General features: G+C 42.9%; 1 protein-coding gene across 1 annotated transcript in view; it reads left to right on the forward strand.

Moving 5' to 3' along the window:
• LOC101159250 (zinc finger protein 236) overlaps positions 1 to 18540 on the forward strand; it is a 97706-nt gene that overhangs the window by 40608 nt on the left and 38558 nt on the right. The window contains exons 11-23 of the mRNA XM_011473312.4: positions 286 to 489; positions 575 to 707; positions 1919 to 2179; positions 2265 to 2497; positions 6128 to 6229; positions 7364 to 7506; positions 9648 to 9748; positions 11655 to 11806; positions 12207 to 12383; positions 13668 to 13962; positions 15967 to 16070; positions 16302 to 16745; positions 17974 to 18119. Coding sequence (XP_011471614.1) covers positions 286 to 489; positions 575 to 707; positions 1919 to 2179; positions 2265 to 2497; positions 6128 to 6229; positions 7364 to 7506; positions 9648 to 9748; positions 11655 to 11806; positions 12207 to 12383; positions 13668 to 13962; positions 15967 to 16070; positions 16302 to 16745; positions 17974 to 18119 — 2495 coding nt within the window. The remainder of the gene's footprint in view (positions 1 to 285; positions 490 to 574; positions 708 to 1918; positions 2180 to 2264; positions 2498 to 6127; positions 6230 to 7363; positions 7507 to 9647; positions 9749 to 11654; positions 11807 to 12206; positions 12384 to 13667; positions 13963 to 15966; positions 16071 to 16301; positions 16746 to 17973; positions 18120 to 18540) is intronic.

Raw genomic sequence — 18540 nt, forward strand, 5'->3', positions numbered from 1 at the left:
ACAGAACAGGTTTAGTTTGTCACATTGACATAAATCTTTGATCATGAGCAGATCTTTGTTTTCATTCCATAATAATAGACCTACTTTTCCATGAAAGGTTGAACTTTGAGAGAAAATGTGCCTGTCTGAGGAAAGGGTATAAAGTGTGCAGCCCTGCTAATCCTACTTAGCAGATTTCACCTGTTGCAGGTTATAGTTGGAAAGTAGTTCTCACCGTCAACGAGGAAACAAATCCCTCATTCGTTCTTCTAAGGTGTTGCCTGTTTTTCTCCACTCTTTTGTCAGGCGTGCGTCCCTTCTCCTGCCCTCACTGTGACAAGATCTTCCGCACCTCAGGCCACAGGAAAACGCACATCGCCTCCCACTTCAAAAGCTCCCAGCAGAAGAAGCAAAAGTTTCCTCGGAAATCCAACAAAGCCAAAGTGTCCAAAAGCAACCTGCGTCTGCCTGAGATCCCGCTGCAGGAACCCATTCTCATCACAGACTATGGTGGGAGTTGCTGGCCAAGCATGCTCATGAATGTAAAGGAGGGGTTTTGCTTGCATGACTGTGCGTCTCATGCCTCTATGAACAGGCCTCGTCACATCCCAGAACCCTCGCCTGGCTTTCCAGCAGTACCTGGAGGTGGTGGGCAGCGACAGGCCTTACAAGTGCCAGTTCTGCAGTAAAGCCTATAAGAAATCGAGCCATCTGAAACAGCACGTCAGGTAACAAAGGAGAAGAAAATCAATTGCTGCTTTTGGCAGCTGGGTGCAGCAGGAGAATCCATCAAACGTCAGCAGGAGAGCGGTGTTGGAGTGGGAGGTGGAGACTTGTTTTGTTCTCAGGCTCAACTTTTACCTTGATGCTTCACTGCTTATATATCTAATACCCAGTTAATGATGATGCTATCAGGGGTGATGACTTGAATGTGTTTCCAAAGAGTCAGGAGGAGGAGCAGTGAAGCAGAGAAATGAAGACATTAAGCTGTGAGGCAGAGTAAAGAGAAAAAGCTTTGGTCCTACTCTGTTCCTTTTACACTGGATTCTTCTACTCGTACCTTTTAGTGCACTTATACCATCTCTACAGCCATCTGTAGAAGTAGAAGAGAAATTGAAGCTGCCACCCCTTTGACCCTTTGACCTGCCTTTACTAGCTGAGATGCTGCTGCATAAAATCTGTTGACATATAAAAGGTCAGCAGAACTTTGATTGTGGTTGTAAACTGGTGGCATTTGTGTAACATTTTGTCAAGATCACTCTAACTACTTTCCATTTCCCATATTGTGGGGAAAATGTGAAAATCGGCAAATTTCGCATTTTGGCATAAAACTGCAGCCAAGCTGTAGTCCCGGTGGCCATCCCATAATAATTACAAAATATATCTGTGCATATCCCCAGCACGTGTGTTTAGTTTACATTAGTGGATTTTGAAATATTTTTTGAGCCCCTTGAGAGATTTTGTCCTCGTTCATTTTTTTGTCTGTTTCTCCTGCTGTGATGTCATCACTTGTGGGGGGTTGTTGTTCACCAGGTGCGTGCACATCTAGGTGAGGTTTGAGTTTGCAGCTGAGGCAACATGTTTTACTGAAAGGTGCAGTTAGAAAGAAGTGTGATCATGAAATGGTCCTTGCAGGCCAGGACTGCTGTGGGCCGTCAGAAAGGTTGATTCCTCTCATGTTGGACAGCTTCAGGTTCATTGCTCTCGTCTCAGTGGAGTCCTATTTGCTCTGACTGACAGTTTTCCTGTTCCCCTGATGAACCTGACATGTCTCATATTTATTTATCAATAAATATGTTGGCAGCTCGAAGAACAATGTGCACTGCTGCAACTCTTACTGTGACATATTGTGTTCTTCAGCTCAGCCTCTGGCCTCAGCGTGGTGTAAAAAGCATTTCCCTGAGCAGGTGTGTGTGATCCTCCATGTCTGTCGTTCCAGGTCGCATACAGGTGAACGGCCGTACAAGTGTGTGCAGTGCAGCCGCGGTTTTGCCTCCTCAGGAGTCCTCAAAGCTCACATCCGGACGCACTCGGGCTTGAAGGCTTACAAGTGTTTAATGTGCGACACCACGTTCACCACCAGCGGCAGCCTGCGCCGCCACATGACCACCCACAGCGACCTTCGACCTTACATGTGCCCCTACTGCCAGAAGACGTTCAAGTCATCACCCAACTGCAGGAAGCACATGAAGACGCACAGGTTTGGGCCCTGACTTGGCAGCGACTTTGATGTTGTGTTTGAAGTGCGTCAGTAAAAGTCGCTTCTCTGTGACCCGTTAAATTAGGTATGAACTGGCCCAGCAGCTGCAGCCGCAGTCAGGCGAAGACCCCTTAGGAGCGGGCGCGGTGGCCCATGACATAGCAGTGGAAATGGATCCAGAGCCTCTCCAGCAACCTGTTGCCACCACAGCAGAGCAGCAAGGCATGCTGGGACTTACCCAGGCTGAGGTTGTGAACGGAGGCCAGCAAGTGTCACTGGAGGCTCCGCTGACTGACCAAACACTAGTGCAAGGAGAAGGTGAGGCGTCCATGGAAAATGGTGAAAAATGTACTGCTTTCTCAAACAAATGTAAGGCCTGCCCTTCATCTAATCTGTGGGGCTTTAAAAGGAAAAAGCCTGTCCTGTTTCATAACACACATTAAGCCTCAGCACTCCATGAACAGTAGGAGGACATCTTCATGTTAAGCTACGTTCACATGTAACACACTTCACGGAAGCGGTGCTTAGCGCGGTCAAGAACACGCTAAGCACAGGTTCCTGAACGCATTTAGCCCAGTGTTGGCATTGACCAGAGTGTAAAGACTTATTTCTCTGTTTCTACTGTTTACCAGCACATGTCTGCCACCTACAGTTGGAAGAGGCTTGGTGCCAAATGTCAAAGTGGTGCAGATCCTGGGATTTTTCTTTCACGGTTTTTTTTCGTGAAATGAAAGACCTGGTGTCATACTTACCCCCAGGCACCAACCACATTTATTCATTTCTCCTTCACGATCCATTTTCTGAACTGTTGATACTTCTGTGAATTCAAAGAGACGCCATCAATTTCTCTCTACCAAATCCGATTCCCCAATTGGTTGAGTTCAAGGTTCCCGCGGGGTCCTAAAAAGTCTTAAAAACCTTGAATTTGAACATCTGGAAATACCAATTTTGGTCTTGTTCTTAAAAATAGTGCCTTTTAAAACTTTTTCTAAATGACTTTTCAGGTCCTCATTTCAGTTTCTCTGTGGTTTTTAGTTTCTTATCATTGCCACCAAATGTGATTAACGTCCCTCTCTTTCCTCACATTATCCATTAATCCGCTCACTTGAGCATGACTGTGTTACAGCCAGGGTACGTTTGATTTGTTGAGTGGGAACACTCAATTCATTCACAGATAAGTTGGCATTTTTTTGTACAAATTGGAGGTTTGTTAGTTTGCAATAGGACAAGAAAAACAACACAGGATTTTCTGGACACTATTGTGATTGATAGTCCAAGATGAAACCTAATGCAATGGTAGAAATGAAACAAGCAGCATAGAAAATAATTTATATTTGAAAAAGTCACTGAAAAAAGAGCAATGCAGGGAAGATTCTTCAAGAGGAAGATTGCAAGTGAGGATGAAGACGTACTCGCTGAAATTACAGGAGAAGAAGCTTTGAAAGGAGGCCATTTCCAGCATTTATCAAGCTCTTTAGTACAATAATCATTTTCCACAAAGCCACATCTACACTCATATTTACAGTCAAGATCTATTCTCGACTGCATTTATCTGCATGGGGGGGTATCCATCCATCATAACATAACTCATTCCATAATTTGTGGTCGCTGATACGATTCAGAGTCAATATTGGTTCATTTTAAACGATTTGATTGGATCCAATCCTCTGACCTAAAGTGGATCCAGATCATCTTCATCCAAACTTCCAGCAGTGAGACTCAGACAGAAATTCCAGGGAAGTTTTCCAGATTCTTGGATTTCTTCCAGATCATCAAGTGGAAATGAAATCTGTGTCCAAACAAACAAGTAGACAAAAAGTCAGTGATGGGTAATTACTTTTACTTTACTTCACTTACTGGATAAAATAGTAATTAAATTACTTTAGTCATTCCCCAATTTAAAAAGTAATTCACTACTCATTGCTTTTTTCCATTCAAATCTTAAGGGAACAGATTAACACAAGACGCCCTCAGATTAAAAACATGGAGGGCAATCAGGTCTTTTACCACCGCCTCATTGATTTCCCCACATGAACATGAAAATATAGCATAATATGCATATGATAATAAAATAAAGTAGCCTATATAGTGTATAGACGGGTTGCTCATTGACACTAGGGCAGTGGAAAGCTGTTCCTCTCCAGGACAAAACTCCTCCAGTAGCCGAATGACCCCATGAATTTGTCCACGTCCATATTTCCGCTCTCTTCATCTTACTTTGACCAACTTCCAGCTCTGCTTCAGCTCACATGCATCAGTGACTGTTTCTTATCAGCATCCGTTTGCTTTAATCTAACCAAGACACAATGTCAGAGTCACACACATTTCTTTGATTTGTCACCTTTGGTTTCACTGCACCAAAATGTGAGGAATGAAGTCATGAGGGTTTTTGTGGTCTAGGATTTGTACTTTATTATGTTACTCCATTACTGACGAGTAATTGTTCTAAAATTCAAGGGTTTTGTTTTTTCTTCCTCCATCGGCTGGGAGTTAAGTAGAGAAATTGGTCTTAATTGTTTTTATGCAAATCTTAAAAAGGTCTAAATGTCTGAAGTTGAACTTGAAGACTTTTGTCGGAAGCCTGTAAGTTGGACCTGCTTTAGCTTTAGAGCCTGGAAATGCTGGGAGAAACTTGCGTAGCTACGCTCGAACACGAGAGTTTTGAACATGGACGCTCCAAACGGGCTTTACATAGACTTTTTACAGGAAGTGGTCACTTGGATGCGTGTTGCCGAGGGCCTTGTGAACGTAGCTTCAGCTTTAGGACCAGAATTAGGGTTGGGGTCAAACTACATGGCAGGAGTGTAACAAACAGATTAGAACAAAGATAAGTTTTGATCACAGTGTGGCTCAAAATGCATCATTACTGGTCTATTTTGCCGTCCTATTTAGAGGAAACTTCATAAAAAACAGCCTTGGATTCATTGAGCGTTTTTGGCCTTTACAACTAGACGCTCTCATCCAGGAGCGGCCCGCCAAGCCGCAGAGAAGGTGGGCTTTGTATGCGTGTTAGTGAGACCTGTGGATCCATTTAGGCTGTTAAGAAGTTGGTTTGCTCCTCCACGGTTATCGGTTCAGGAGCTGAAAGAGGACAGATGTTATTGGGTTAAGAGGGGACACAACACAGTGAACAGTCTGATTTAAGTGGGGGTCAACCTCATTGCAAGGGATTGAATCTCTTTAGCTGCACCGTGTGAGTGAAGTTCAGTAATCCAGCCAAGGCACAGTAAACCTGTTGAAGTGGATTCATTGATGACTTTACAGAACTTACATTTTTATACTTTTAGATAAATTAATGAAGCAGGCCCAGCTCCCCAGCTGCACAGTGTGTGCCTCTGTGTTGGAAATGATTTATTCTGAGCGACGTGCAGGTCTGAGTTTAAAGGTTTCAGGTTCCTGTAGTGAAGAAATTGAAAAAGTAATATGCACATAATGGAAAGAGGAGCGTGCTGCTTGGGATCAGGCCCACTGGGAGACCAAATGCTTTCAGAGATCTTTCCTATACCTTTTTAGGACTATGGAAACTTCTGGAGGCACAAAGGAGTACATTCCTACGTGTTTACCCTCCACTGATGAGAATATAATTTCTCACTTAAGTCCTTTAAATCTATTCATTTTTTATTAGCATCTTATGAAAAACAAATTCTGGATGGGGCCCACCCTTCCTGGATCTAATCTGTTCCAGCAGCCTCATTGTAGCAGTTTCAGTGCCTAAACCCACATTAAACTCACCGTCTCTGCATATTTTTTTGGATGTTAATTGTTTGTTACGTTCAAAGTGCTTCCATCTGGATGATGTTGTAAATCTGAATCGTGTTAACCAACTGAAAATAATCCACAGCTACAGGAGACGTTTTTAAATCATTTCCTTCCATTTAAGCAGCAAAAATGGCTTCTGATTGTCCTAGAAGATGAGTTGATTCTCTTGAATTTCTTTTTCTGTGACAGACTCGTTTGTGACCTCACAGCATTCTCTGCCTCAGAATATCAGCCAGTTTGAGCCTCCGGCTCTCCCTCAGCCTCCATTTGACCAGCAAGCTCTAACACAAGGTACGGACAGAAACAACGCTGCCTTCTTCCTCTTTCAAATGTTTATCAGTAACAGTCTGTACCTGATCCGCACAGTTACAGCTGTTGCCAAAGTATTGTGTGTCTGTAAAAAGGCTTTGTATCTGTAGAAAAGATGTCTTCCCTCTTTGGAAAGATTTTGTACTTGTGGAAATCAGTTGCTCCTTTTGTAAAGAAGTTTTGTACTTGTAATGAGAAATGTGTGCGTCTGTAAAACTGTTCCATCACAGCAGAAACAATCGTCCGTCTGTAAAAATGGTTTGTCCGTGTGTGAAATGTCACATGATCGTATTGAGCTCCAATAATCAGCCAATCAGCAGCCTTACAGCGTCACCCAATCAGTGACGGTCCTTTTCAGTCCATCTGCAGAGGCAGAACGTCTCCATCTGACCACAACAGATTTAGGTTATTTTGTTTTACCGGTGAAGACATATGGTGTTGATTATCAACCAATTAAACAAAAACCCAGAGCACAAAAGCTCATTTGTCTGAGCTTGAACATAGCAACACGTGTTGGTTCTCTGCAGAGCGCTCAGGCAGAAGCCCTTCTGTGAGAACCTGCTAAACATGATCTGTCACCCCTTTGGTAAAATGTTGGATCCTTGAATAGGAAGGCGTTCATTTGTGTTTAGAATGAGGATGAGGGCCCCGAAGGGAAATATTCTGAAGGAAGTCCAGGAAAAAGCAAAGTATTGAAACAATGAAATGGGTGTGTTGATGTGGCACACTCACAACCGCACACCACAAATGACGGTTTCACAACTGTTTGATAAGCAGAACTTTCCTTCCCTTAGTGAAGCAAAAACCAGCCTCTTTCTTTGATAACATCATTAAAAACTGCTCTGATTTGCTGCTGAACGTTTCTCTTCTAACCGTGGACGAAAGCTGCCCTTCATGTGTATTTACTGACGGATGTTTTCATGTGCTAGTCATAAAAGCACAAATACAAAAAAATATATCTTTTTAGGCTTTTATTGGAAGTTATTTTTTAATTTGAATAATTGCTCAAAACTGATTCAAATCTGTGTTTGTTTGATTGAAAGTCACACAAAGTCGACTTCCTTCTCCTTGATGAAAGTTTGTTTTCTGAGCGGAAACACGTTCTCCTCTCCACAGGCTTCAGCATTTCTGAATCCAGCTACAGTCAGGCTCAGTTCTCCACAGTCCAGCAGCTTCAGGACTCCAGCACTCTGGAGTCTCAGGCCCTGTCCTCCAGCTATCACCCTCCAAACCTGCTCCACGTCTCCGGCGCCGAGGCGGTCAGTTCTGCGTCTGTCTGAACTCATTAGTCCGCTGTAATTCACTGATTTTAAGTTGGGTTTTTTTGAAGATAATTTCATTTCTTTGATAGTTGTGAGCATTTTGACTGTGTGTTAATCAACTCATTGGTCTCCATCTCTATCAGGACACGGTTTATCTTCAGGCAATATTGTCCAGACTGGCCTGTGTGAGGCTGAAGTGTGCGTCTGATTTTCTTTTTTAGTTTCCCTTAACTTTTGAGGGTAAAGTTGATCTTGATCCTCTGTGAATTATCTGCAGCTGCTTTAAACTTTATTTGTACACTCTTTCTGCTTTTCCATTTTTATATTGCGTCATTACTGTTTGTATAATTTGTATTATATTTATCTTTATGGATCATCTGCTGTAAGGTGACCTTGAGTCTCCCAACAATTACAATTAATCATTATTAACTCTAGACTTTATAAAATGGGAAATAGATTTTCCCATAAACCCATAACTGTCAAAGTTTAAGTTACAAAATCAGACGCCAACTTCACCCTCGTCCAACTCTGAAGGGTGGATGCATAAATGCAAAAAGAAAATCTGTGTAAACTTGGACACATGGATGTTATGCTTTAATATTATGGTCTGTTGGAACAGCTATCACAATATATCCAAATAAGGAGTGAAGACTACTGGTTCTTGTCTGTTAAACGCAAATTTCCTTTATTTTAAAGTCAAAGACTTTTCTGTTTCCTCACTGGCTCTGGTCTGTGAATGGAAAGAAACTTTCCAGATGTTAGTTTTCCTGACATCGTAGGTTCTTCTATTATCAGACACGGTTGTGTTTTTCCACATACCTTATATGTATTCGTTTTACATCAACTTTGTTAGATTTGGGGTTTCAGTTTGGTGGTCGGCGCCGTCGCTTAGTGGATGGATTTTTGACACGTGCCGAGCGACTTTACATGCATCAAGAACGAGCTAGATGTGGTGAAGAATCCAGAAGTTTTCCAAAATAAAACTTCCTTTAGAATGGATTTTTTTTTTTAATCTACCTAGAGAGTGTTTTTGTCCCTGCAGCCCCGTACCAACTGTCCCGTAAACCAGTACCGGTCCTCAGCTTGGGGGTTGGGGACCACTGAGTTAAAAGGTTTGTACAAGTAAACTATGGCAATACATATCATATCATATTACCGTAGCCACACTAAAGAACATTTTAAATGAAATATTAGTTATTTTCGCCATTTCATTCTCCAACTAAGTAAGGTGACTGGATCTCTGAGGCTCCGCCTTTGGCTCTCACTTCGTGGCGTCAGCAGCGTGTCTGCGTTTCGCCCACGAAAAACAACATCCAGTAACCATGTGAGAACCCGCTCACACTCATGGGATGGGGTGGGGTGGTGCTCAGAGCGCAGGCTTTTAGAGGAATACTCAGAAACGGGTGAACGGTCCATTTAATTAACATGATGAAACACTTAAAAGCAGACAAATTTGGCCCTTTAAAACGATAAGCTGGATTCATGTACTCTAGCAGATCTTTGGAGTAGTTGGTTGTCTTCCTGTGATCAGCTGTTCCATGTGTGAATGAAACATCAGAAAGAGCCGTCATCTGATCACTAGACATGGGAGAGGCTTCATTCTACCTCCTCCTGCTTTTGGGATTGTCTGTTACTTTAGGAATGAAGAGAAGGATGTCTTTTATTTGTTCTTTCTGTCTGCCTCATCCATAGCAATTCAATTATTTATTTAATCTTTTAATTGAATCCTTTTATATATTTTAACATCATTTAAAACAGTTCATACTAATTTCCTCTCATTGTCTAATTGCCCTTTAATCACTTTCTTTTCCATTAGTTTTTATATATTCCTGTCTTAAAGGTGTGTTTGGTGTTTTTTTTTTTGGTGGTTTACTAAAAACTTTATTGTTCAAGTCCTGAAGAATGCAGAGACGGGAGTGGGGGAGGGGAACCTTGGGATCAATGGTGTTGGTCAAAAGGTGGCTTCTGGTTTCAGGTCATCCAATGACCTGGAAGAGTCACATCAGAGAACCCCCCCCCTGCAGGGCCAGATGCAAAGAGGGGGTCGACTTCAGACCATGTGGGAGGACTGCAGAGACACTGGTCACGTCTCAACACAGTAATATTGTCTTGATTTGTGTTTGTCTTTATCATTCCAGACAAATGGACTTCTGCAGCCAAACAGTCAGAATGAGCTTCAGCTGACAGAAACTCCAGACTTCCAGGAAGACAGTGAAGAAAACAGCAAGAGAGCCTACAGGTCTGCACCTCTTCTGCAGGTTTCTGTTAAAGCAGAAAATTCTCGCTTCTTCACACCGTGTCTTGAATTACAAGCTGTATAAAAAGCACCAATTGGTATTCAGCGACTTCTCCCAGCTCAACGTCTGCCTTTATTCACTCGACACACCTGACTTTCACTGCGGCGCCTTAGCCTTTTGTTGTCTGCTCATCATTTCAGGTTTTGCTCCAGTCAGATTCAGTCTGCAAGAGTTTATCTGAATCCATCTCAGGAAAAAAGCGGGTTTACGTTGGATTAGTTTGACCTGCAGACAGAAGAGTTTGACGTTTGGCTTTCTGAGCCAGAGATTCTACATTTAGCTCCTGGAAAGCATTATAAGGTCAGGTAGAGCAACAGAACAAGAGCTATCATTGGTAATGTCAGTCTTTTTTGTCAAGCAGGCTTTACGATGAACATTCAGTTTTGCAGGGAAGTGACAGAAATCCAAAAGGATCCTGATTTAAAATAGTACCAAAGCTGCCCTCCAACATTTAGACGCGTTTCATTTTTATGTGTCCAAATCCTTCTAGAAAGACATTGAAAAAAGGTTTTTGTCCAATTTAAAAAAAGACACAAACAGTACAAAAAAAGGTACCCAACAATAGGAAAATAGCTAATCTTAAGGAGAAAATGACTAGAATGTAGTAAAGTCAGATGTCTGTGCAGCAAGGCAGTTTTACTCAGCCAGAAATCTTTTAGTAACATATTAAATCTAGAAACAGGGGTTCACCAAAGCATTCAAAAGGGGAAAGATAGGCCAAAAAAGCATTTCCAGATAGAAATTCTTAAAACTGAATCTTATTCAGCCCAATAATACCGTTTAATTTCACAAAGCAACAGAGGACCTTATAATCCAGAGCACCTTATATATGGATGATACATCTGCTGGTGTTCATAGTTAAAGTCATTTAAAGTGGTCCACTGGTTGAGTGTTATTGTAAAGACGCTGTGTGTAGTTAACGTGTAGCCGTGTTAGACTGGGTTTTTTATTTTTACGTGTTAAACTAACTGGGTTGGGGTGTCCCTCCGTTTGTTTTAGTGGCGTCAGTCTACTTTTTGACACGTTGAAAACAAAAGTGGGAGTTACAGACACTGTGAATATGCTAACCTGGCTAAAGCTTTTAACGTGGCTAACGTTGGAAGCCATGACGCACGCCATTGTAACACGCTAACATGTAGCGTGTTGCATAGACGTTTTAGAGTTACTGTGAGCACAGTTAAAGTCTGACTGACCTATCTCTGACCCCTTTGTCTGACTTGAGTGTACCTTATAGTTTGTTATATGTTATATGACATCAATTCAAAAAGAAACCATTCATTGATGGTGCGCCTTATAATTCCTGTATAGTGAGGGAAATACAGTATTTTTTAGCTCGTTCTAAGCAAATGGTTAGTATTTTTTGAGTTTTTATGTACCTAATAGTAGTTCATTTGGGTTACAGTGACAAAAAGTAGTGTAAAAAGTCTCAATAACTTACTTTAGAACAAAATGGGATGAAAATAAGGATATGCTCTCAGTACAGTAAACTAGCACTTGTCTTGTCTTTACTTGTCTTAAAACATAAATTTAAATTTTTGTTTCCAAAATAATGAAAATCAACGCCACTCTAACTTGTCAACATTTATTGAACTTAGGTTTTAAATCTTTTCAAGTAATAAGTAGTTAATAAGTAGCCGGTTGCTGCCTAACTCCAGTTTCCTGCCGAGCGGTTCTTAAGACCCTCTTCTCTTGAACCCTTCACCATCTGATGCTCCTCACTCCGTGGACTTCCCTCTCTTTCACAGCCAAAGCGGAGCTGCTGGTTTGAATGATTGGCAGAGAGGCCACATGCTGCCTTTGCTTTGGAGATCCATCTCACTCCTCGTCTTCTCTTTTTTGTCGTTTCAGGTGCAGCTGGTGCAATAAAGGTTTCAAGAAGTCGAGTCACCTGAAGCAGCACATCCGGTCTCACACTGGGGAGAAACCATTCAGGTGTCCTTTGTGTGGAAGAGCCTTCGTGTCGGCCGGAGTGCTCAAGTCCCATCTAAACACTCACACGGGTGAGCGTGCTTTACGTCTGCAGGGGAAACCCCTCCACAACATTTTTAGTTGAACTTTATTAGAAACTGTTTTGTCAATCAATAGCAGTGAAACTATAATCCTTTATATTTTATATGTTACATGTTTAACAATCTCTTTAATTTTTTTTTGCTTCAATGCAGTTTTGATGATACTATCCACCAATGTTTGACTTTCTTTTCATTTCCAACTCAATCGCAGACCAATCTGTTTTGAATGAAGCTTGAAACGCACTATTCCACTCTCCACCCCTGACTTTAACCATGGTGGAGGGATGAACACAGATGCCTTTTGTGCATTTGCAAGCAAACTGGTATTAACGCAGAAATATTCATTTCCTGAATGAACCTCATGTCAAACTGTTGCTGTGAAATCTGCCAGGAGTGAAGCCTTTTCGCTGTGATGTTTGCGATGCCTCGTTCACGACCAACGGGAGCCTGAGCCGTCATATGATTATCCACATGAAGTCTTTCAAATGCTCCATGTGCGACGACACCTTCAGGACCAGCATGCTGTGCAAAAGACACATGAAGAAGGAGCATGGAGTCGAAGAGCAAAGTAAGGATGCTGAGAACGAGGCTTTTCAACCTTTCTACCACCACAGTCAGTCCAACCAGTTTCAATTTAAAAGACAGTTTTTCATTTTTGCCAAATGATTTCATGTTTTGGCTGCATACTCCTGATTTTTTCCATAGTTTGTATTATTTGTTACCCTGTGGGTTCAAAATCAAACCTTTAAACTCCGGACATTTTACTGGCAACATCTAAATGGCCCACTAAAGAATGCACCGTAAACCTTCGACTGTTTATGTCATCAACATGAATTGGCTCATTCTAAAGCTAATTCTAAAGGCTGCTTTGCAGATAGCATAAAGTAACTTACGTAAAATGTTGCATAATGGAGCAAAACCGGTTTTCAAATAATTGACACATTTCACTACTGTAAAGTGTTGCATATCAGTGCAACGCTGCTGTTCTGTGCTTCAGGATTCACAGGACTTATGTAAATTGCATAAACACTTACAGAGTTAGGGTCGTTAGGGTAGGTGGGTGTAAAAGGGTTCATTGCTAAAAGTTTTTCCTCCTAAATTGGTTTATATGTTAAAAGATTAGCCCAAAAGAAGCAGGGCCACAAGGTAGTTTCATGGTATGGGCTTTGTAAAAACACTGAGTACTATCTAAAGACCCACTTCAATGAAAATCGTCTTTTCTGTGTTTTTAACATGTTCTGGTAGAATTTTTCTCCCCAATTGAGGACCTTTATTAAAGAATGTGTGTATTGAGCATTTATTGATTCAAATGACAGAAAACTGGATGCTGGAAAAAGTTGGGGCTAACTATGCAACTACTGAAGTGGGCCTGCCTCCACTCCGCTGCTCCGCCCCCTTGCTGGATCGCTCACGCTTAGCTCTGAGCTGGCCTCTGGCTCAAAACTGTACGGCTGGATTGATCCAATATTGCTCGCCATTATTTTTGCCTCGCTAGTGCTAGCCTGGAGCTATTAGCTCAAAGAGAGCGATGGGGAGCCAACAGTCCCGCCCACAAACCAGAATTTATTTCTAATGAGCTACTGCCACTGGGATTAAAATATGTCTTAAAGAACGAATCTATTTTTTTAGTTTTTGCTAAAAAAACGCACAATCATAATTAAAAGACTACTGGAAACTATTTTACAAAAGAATAAAATATGGTTGGAGTGGGACTTTAAGTGTCATGGATGGAAAATAGTACATTTGTGTTGTTCTGCACTGTAACAACTGTGCAGGCCAAGATGACAGGACTGTGTGCAGATTTGTGTGTTTTTATAAACATGGTAACAGAGCCTGCGTGTCACATTTACAGGTCTAGACACTCAGGACGGGGAGGAAGAGGACGATGATGAGGACGGTGAGCTGAAAGCATCAAAGAGGCGGGGCTTGGAAATCATCACGTTCACTGAGGAGCAGACGGCAGAGTTGGCCAAAGATCCCGGCGAAGAGGCCTCTGTGTCGGAGCGAATCCTCGCCCAGTCGGCCGCGGAAAGGGACCGGATCAGCGAAATCAAAGACAAAGCCGTGGAGCTGGAAACTGAGCCCAAGTTCGCCAACTGCTGCAATTACTGCCCCAAGAGCTTCAAGAAGCCCAGTGACCTGGTGAGGTAAAGGTGACCTCCGTCTACCCATGAAGCTCTGGGGCCATTTCTGCAGTGGGTTGTTGGCGGTTGACCTTTGTCCTGCTGACAGATGGATGCCACGGATGTGTTAGTGGAACTTGTTATAGTCAGAAATGAATCACAGAGAACGACTCGAACACACCTGACCTCAGTCACAGGAAGTCCGGCGGAAAGTCATTCTTACTTGTTAAATTCTGTGTTTATCCTGGATTTTCTGACAGGATTATCGGGTAAATTAAAGGAACAAATTCAAGTCACAATGACTTCAGCAAGTTTACCATTTTATATCATTTTCTGCCTCACCGTGCAGCACTGATTTCCTTTATTACTATACAATTACCGGTATGAAGCCCATTGAGACCACTATGGTTGTAATATTGGGCTATATAAATAAAAATGAATTGAATTGAATTTTCCAATGTCGATATTTATCTATTTTTGAAACGATTTTAGAATTGTATAAGTCGATCCAATAAACATCTTGCTTCAAACAGATCTGGTTGGATCGTAGGGAATTAAGCCATTTCGCCACGATACTTGTGCCGCCATTTGGAGCCGGTCAACTGTTATTTGTCCGAGTCGGTCTGAGACAACATTACTAGGGCAACTACTGTCGCCAATCAGGAGTGAGCTTGTTGGAAGTCCACACCCCTTCCATTAAAGTGGCTCAGGAGAATCTGACAATCAAAAGTTTGAGGTGGGGCCAGAGGGCAACACATGCTTTTACTGAGGCATCTGATTGGTCAGTTTATAACTTGAATAACTTGTGATAGAGAAAAAAATCTCATGAAAGAAATAATCAGGATAATTAAGGAGATGTTTGGGAAAAGTTATCAGAGCAAGAATTGTTATTCTGAAAAATGGATGAGTGACAGCTGTTTATTTCTCTATGGTAGACTGACATTTTGGAGCCAGCGGACACTTCCTGTTTTGGAAGGAGAGGGAGGAGGGATCAGTCTGTCCAGTTCCTATGTACAGTCTATGATTCTGATCATCCACTGTCAGACCAATAGATCCGTGATCGTCTTTGTTTTCCTGGTCTGAGCTGTAGCTCCAACATTGCTCACCATTGTTGTTGCACCTGTAATGTCAGGTTGGGGGTGTGAGGGGCTGTAAGCTGGTGGGAGAGCGTCTAAACAGAGAACTCTCAGGAGTGGGGAGGGGAATGGGGGCGGGGTTGCTCTGCACCAACGGTCCCACCAACACACCCGACACAGGCCTTTTGATAAAACGGCATAATTAGAGATCTGGGACTGAGAACGGTTTATAAAAGATGATTAAAGCGGGACTTTTAGTTTGAGCTGCTCTCCATCTGATCTCTCCGACATGTTTTTGGAAACAGGATATGGAGTGACGTCATATGCAGACGCAGTGGCGGTGACTACAGTCGTCATTTCATCCTATACTGAAAACAGTGTCTAGCTCAAGTGAGACGTTGAACTTCAGCTGTAATTTTCCCAAGAGAAGCTGCAGCTCAAGTCATTATTCCCAGTGTTTTGAACAAGTGTTTCTTGAAGTATTTTGCAAAACTAAATAAGCTTCTAAAAAGCGAATCCGTGCAGATCAAAGGTACTCTATGTCAGTAAATTACTTTACGCAATTCGCAGAAGCTGTGAAAAGCAGCGAGGCTCGCTAATTACACTCACTTCAGAAATGATTGGTAGCACAGGGTCTCGTCTCCACGGCGCCTCTCCTTCTGTAAGGGTTGCAAGAGTGTGTGAAAATATTTTGAGATCATGTTTGTGGGAAGAATATTTGTCTTGCAAGTTCTGTCAGGATTTGTTTGATATTTATACAAGACGTCCCAAACATTTCGTTTCTAGCTTCAGTTTAGGATCAGACAGCAGATTTAATTTTCTGGGTCAGAGATGCTTGTTAGCAAAACGGCTGGAATAGCAGTTTTGGGTCAGCCCCTTTTCTTTTTCTCATGGGGGGGGGGGGGGTCATTTAGACTGTTTTTCCAAGTCTTAACATTGTCTTTCACCATAGGCACGTCCGAATCCACACGGGGGAACGGCCTTACAAGTGCGATGAATGTGGGAAAACCTTTACAGTGAAATCCACCCTGGACTGTCATGTCAAAACGCACACAGGTTGGTGTCTGTTCTGGTTGTTGATGAAGCTGCTGCACCGACATTTCCCTGCAGCAGATTGTTGTGAGATCTTTCCTGTGTGTGACTGAAGCAGAAAACTCCATACTTTTAAAAAACTACACCACTGCTTTCAGCACATTTCTATTCTACTGAGAAACAGGATCTGGGAAATTTGAACATGAGTCTTGACTTTTTCTGACTTGTGGTTCAACGCGCTCCTTATCTCTGCAGGACAGAAGTTGTTCAGCTGCCACATGTGCAACACCTCCTTCTCCACAAAGGGCAGCCTGAAGGTGCACATGCGCCTCCACACTGGCTCCAAGCCTTTCAAATGCCCCTTCTGTGAACTCCGTTTCAGGACTTCAGGCCACCGTAAAACCCACATCCAGTGTCACTTCCGTCCGAGTATCGACAGCCGCAAGTCCAAACGCTCTGCCTCGTCCGCCGGTCAGGCCAGGCAGAACCAAGACCAATGCGCCGGCCCCGCTGTGGCCTCCAGCCATGACCAGCAGCCAGCGGTCTCAGAGGCTCTTCCACCTGTGGGTCTGCTGCAAAATCCCAACGCTGACCCCAACATTTACCTCCCAGCCAACCAGGTCCTGGCGGGGCAGTACGACCAGAACCTACTGCAGCAAGGCCTTGTAGGTCAGGCCATCCTGCCTGCTTCCATGTCAGGTGCGTTTTCTCCTGAATTCAGAACATTTGTGCTAAAAGGAAAAGGCAGAGGCACATTTTTAAAATGTATTATTTACAAGCATTTTGAAAGGAAGAAAATATTTAGAAAGGCTATTGTGCACCTAAGTAGCTCTCCTGTCGTTCTGTCGGCAAGCATTCAATGCATTTAGGTTTTTGCGTGAAGGCTTACAGTGCAGCATCGGCACTGTTGCTCAGAGCGACATGATTCATGTGAGAGTGTGATAAGGCCAACGCCAGGAAGATTAAAGAGCCTTGTCTTCACGAGCCACCTCCTCTGTGCATCACTTCCTCCAATCATGGCTCCTGTTTTGATCTTTTTCTGAAGAAAGCTGCTTTTTTGGTGTATTTTAAAAGAAATGAAAGTGACTCCAAACATTCCTTATGATGTCTGGATCTGGATTTATTTTTATGGGGATGTGGGACTCACAGCTGTTCAGGTTTTTCCAGGCTTTTTATCAGCGAAGAGGACAAAAACCCAATTTAAGTGAAATTTTAGAAAAAGAATGTTTGAGAATTTAGCCTTCGATACTGAACTCATTTTTTTGAGGCAAATGCAAATAAATGAAAGCGGTGAGAGAGTGGCCACTTTTGACCCACTCTGTCCTTCTGCCTCTGCCCCCTCTGCAGAGCTGCGCGGGACAAAACACTTTTCCAAAATGCTGACTTCTTGTGGTTTCATCTCCATACCAATCATTTTGTCGTTTTTAGAAGAATTAACAAAAGTAAACTTTTGGATTTCAAAAGTGGCTGATGCCACCTGGGAGGGCGGACATTTTTGCTCAATGGTGCAAAGAAGAGCAGAATTCCCAAACAGTCCAGGGCTGCTGTGGGACATCAGGAAATGCCAGCCGTCCTCTCCTGGGGGAATGTTGGGCTCAGAATCAGCTTTGTTTTTTACATGGAAAATCTAAAACCGTCATTTTAAAGCGGCGACATGCAAGGTCGTTTTATTGATATGGACATGTCGGACACCTTGTAATGGAAAGTGACAGAAAGGACCTGCATGACTGTCTGAGATTATAATACAGATGAGGCTTTCTAATCTGTCCAAAGCAATTCTAGGTTCTGATTTGATCACATTTTAATAGAATTTCAAGCCCAGTCTAGTTCACTTCAAGAAAGAATGGGTTTTTTTCTGTATTGCTGGTGCTGGACAGCTTCTGCTCCAAGTGGCTGACAGAGATCTCTGTGTTTGCGTGTGGCACAGCTGCAGGAGATCTGACCGTGTCTCTCCCAGACGGACTCACAACACTGGATGGCATCCAGCTGCAGCTGACACCGGCCAACCTGGTGTGTCCCGGCGTCCAGATCTCTGGCATCGATCCCACCAACATCAACAATATCACACTACAGGTGAAACCCATCACGGAGCTGTCCGGATTGGATCAAACTGGCCTTAGATGAGTGAAACTCTGGGGTGTTTGCACTCCAGGAGCAGTGGAAGGGTTTGCTGCATGATTAACAGGAACCTCAAACATAGCTCTCCTCAGAGGATCCTGCAGTTCTGCTGCATAAAGTACATCAAGAGCACAGTGAATGTAGACCTTTTTTGTCTTATTACTATGTTTTTGAGATGTGCTCCTTCAAATTCTTGCTAGAGGTTGCTCTCCTAAGATGACGCCTCAGTCACATGTACCCTCACGGGGGGTTGAGCTGGCTTTTTGGGTTGTTTGTGTTCATGGAGGGTCGTAGAGAGGTGCAGACCCCTCAAGGGATCTCATGAAAATGGAAGTACCAGTGTTGTGCATGTGGTACGTGTATTGTGAGGTCTTTG

Source organism: Oryzias latipes, chromosome 16 (genome assembly GCF_053564925.1).
Source record: "Oryzias latipes strain Hd-rR chromosome 16, Olatipes_Hd-rR_3.1".
Classification (NCBI taxonomy): domain Eukaryota; kingdom Metazoa; phylum Chordata; class Actinopteri; order Beloniformes; family Adrianichthyidae; genus Oryzias; species Oryzias latipes.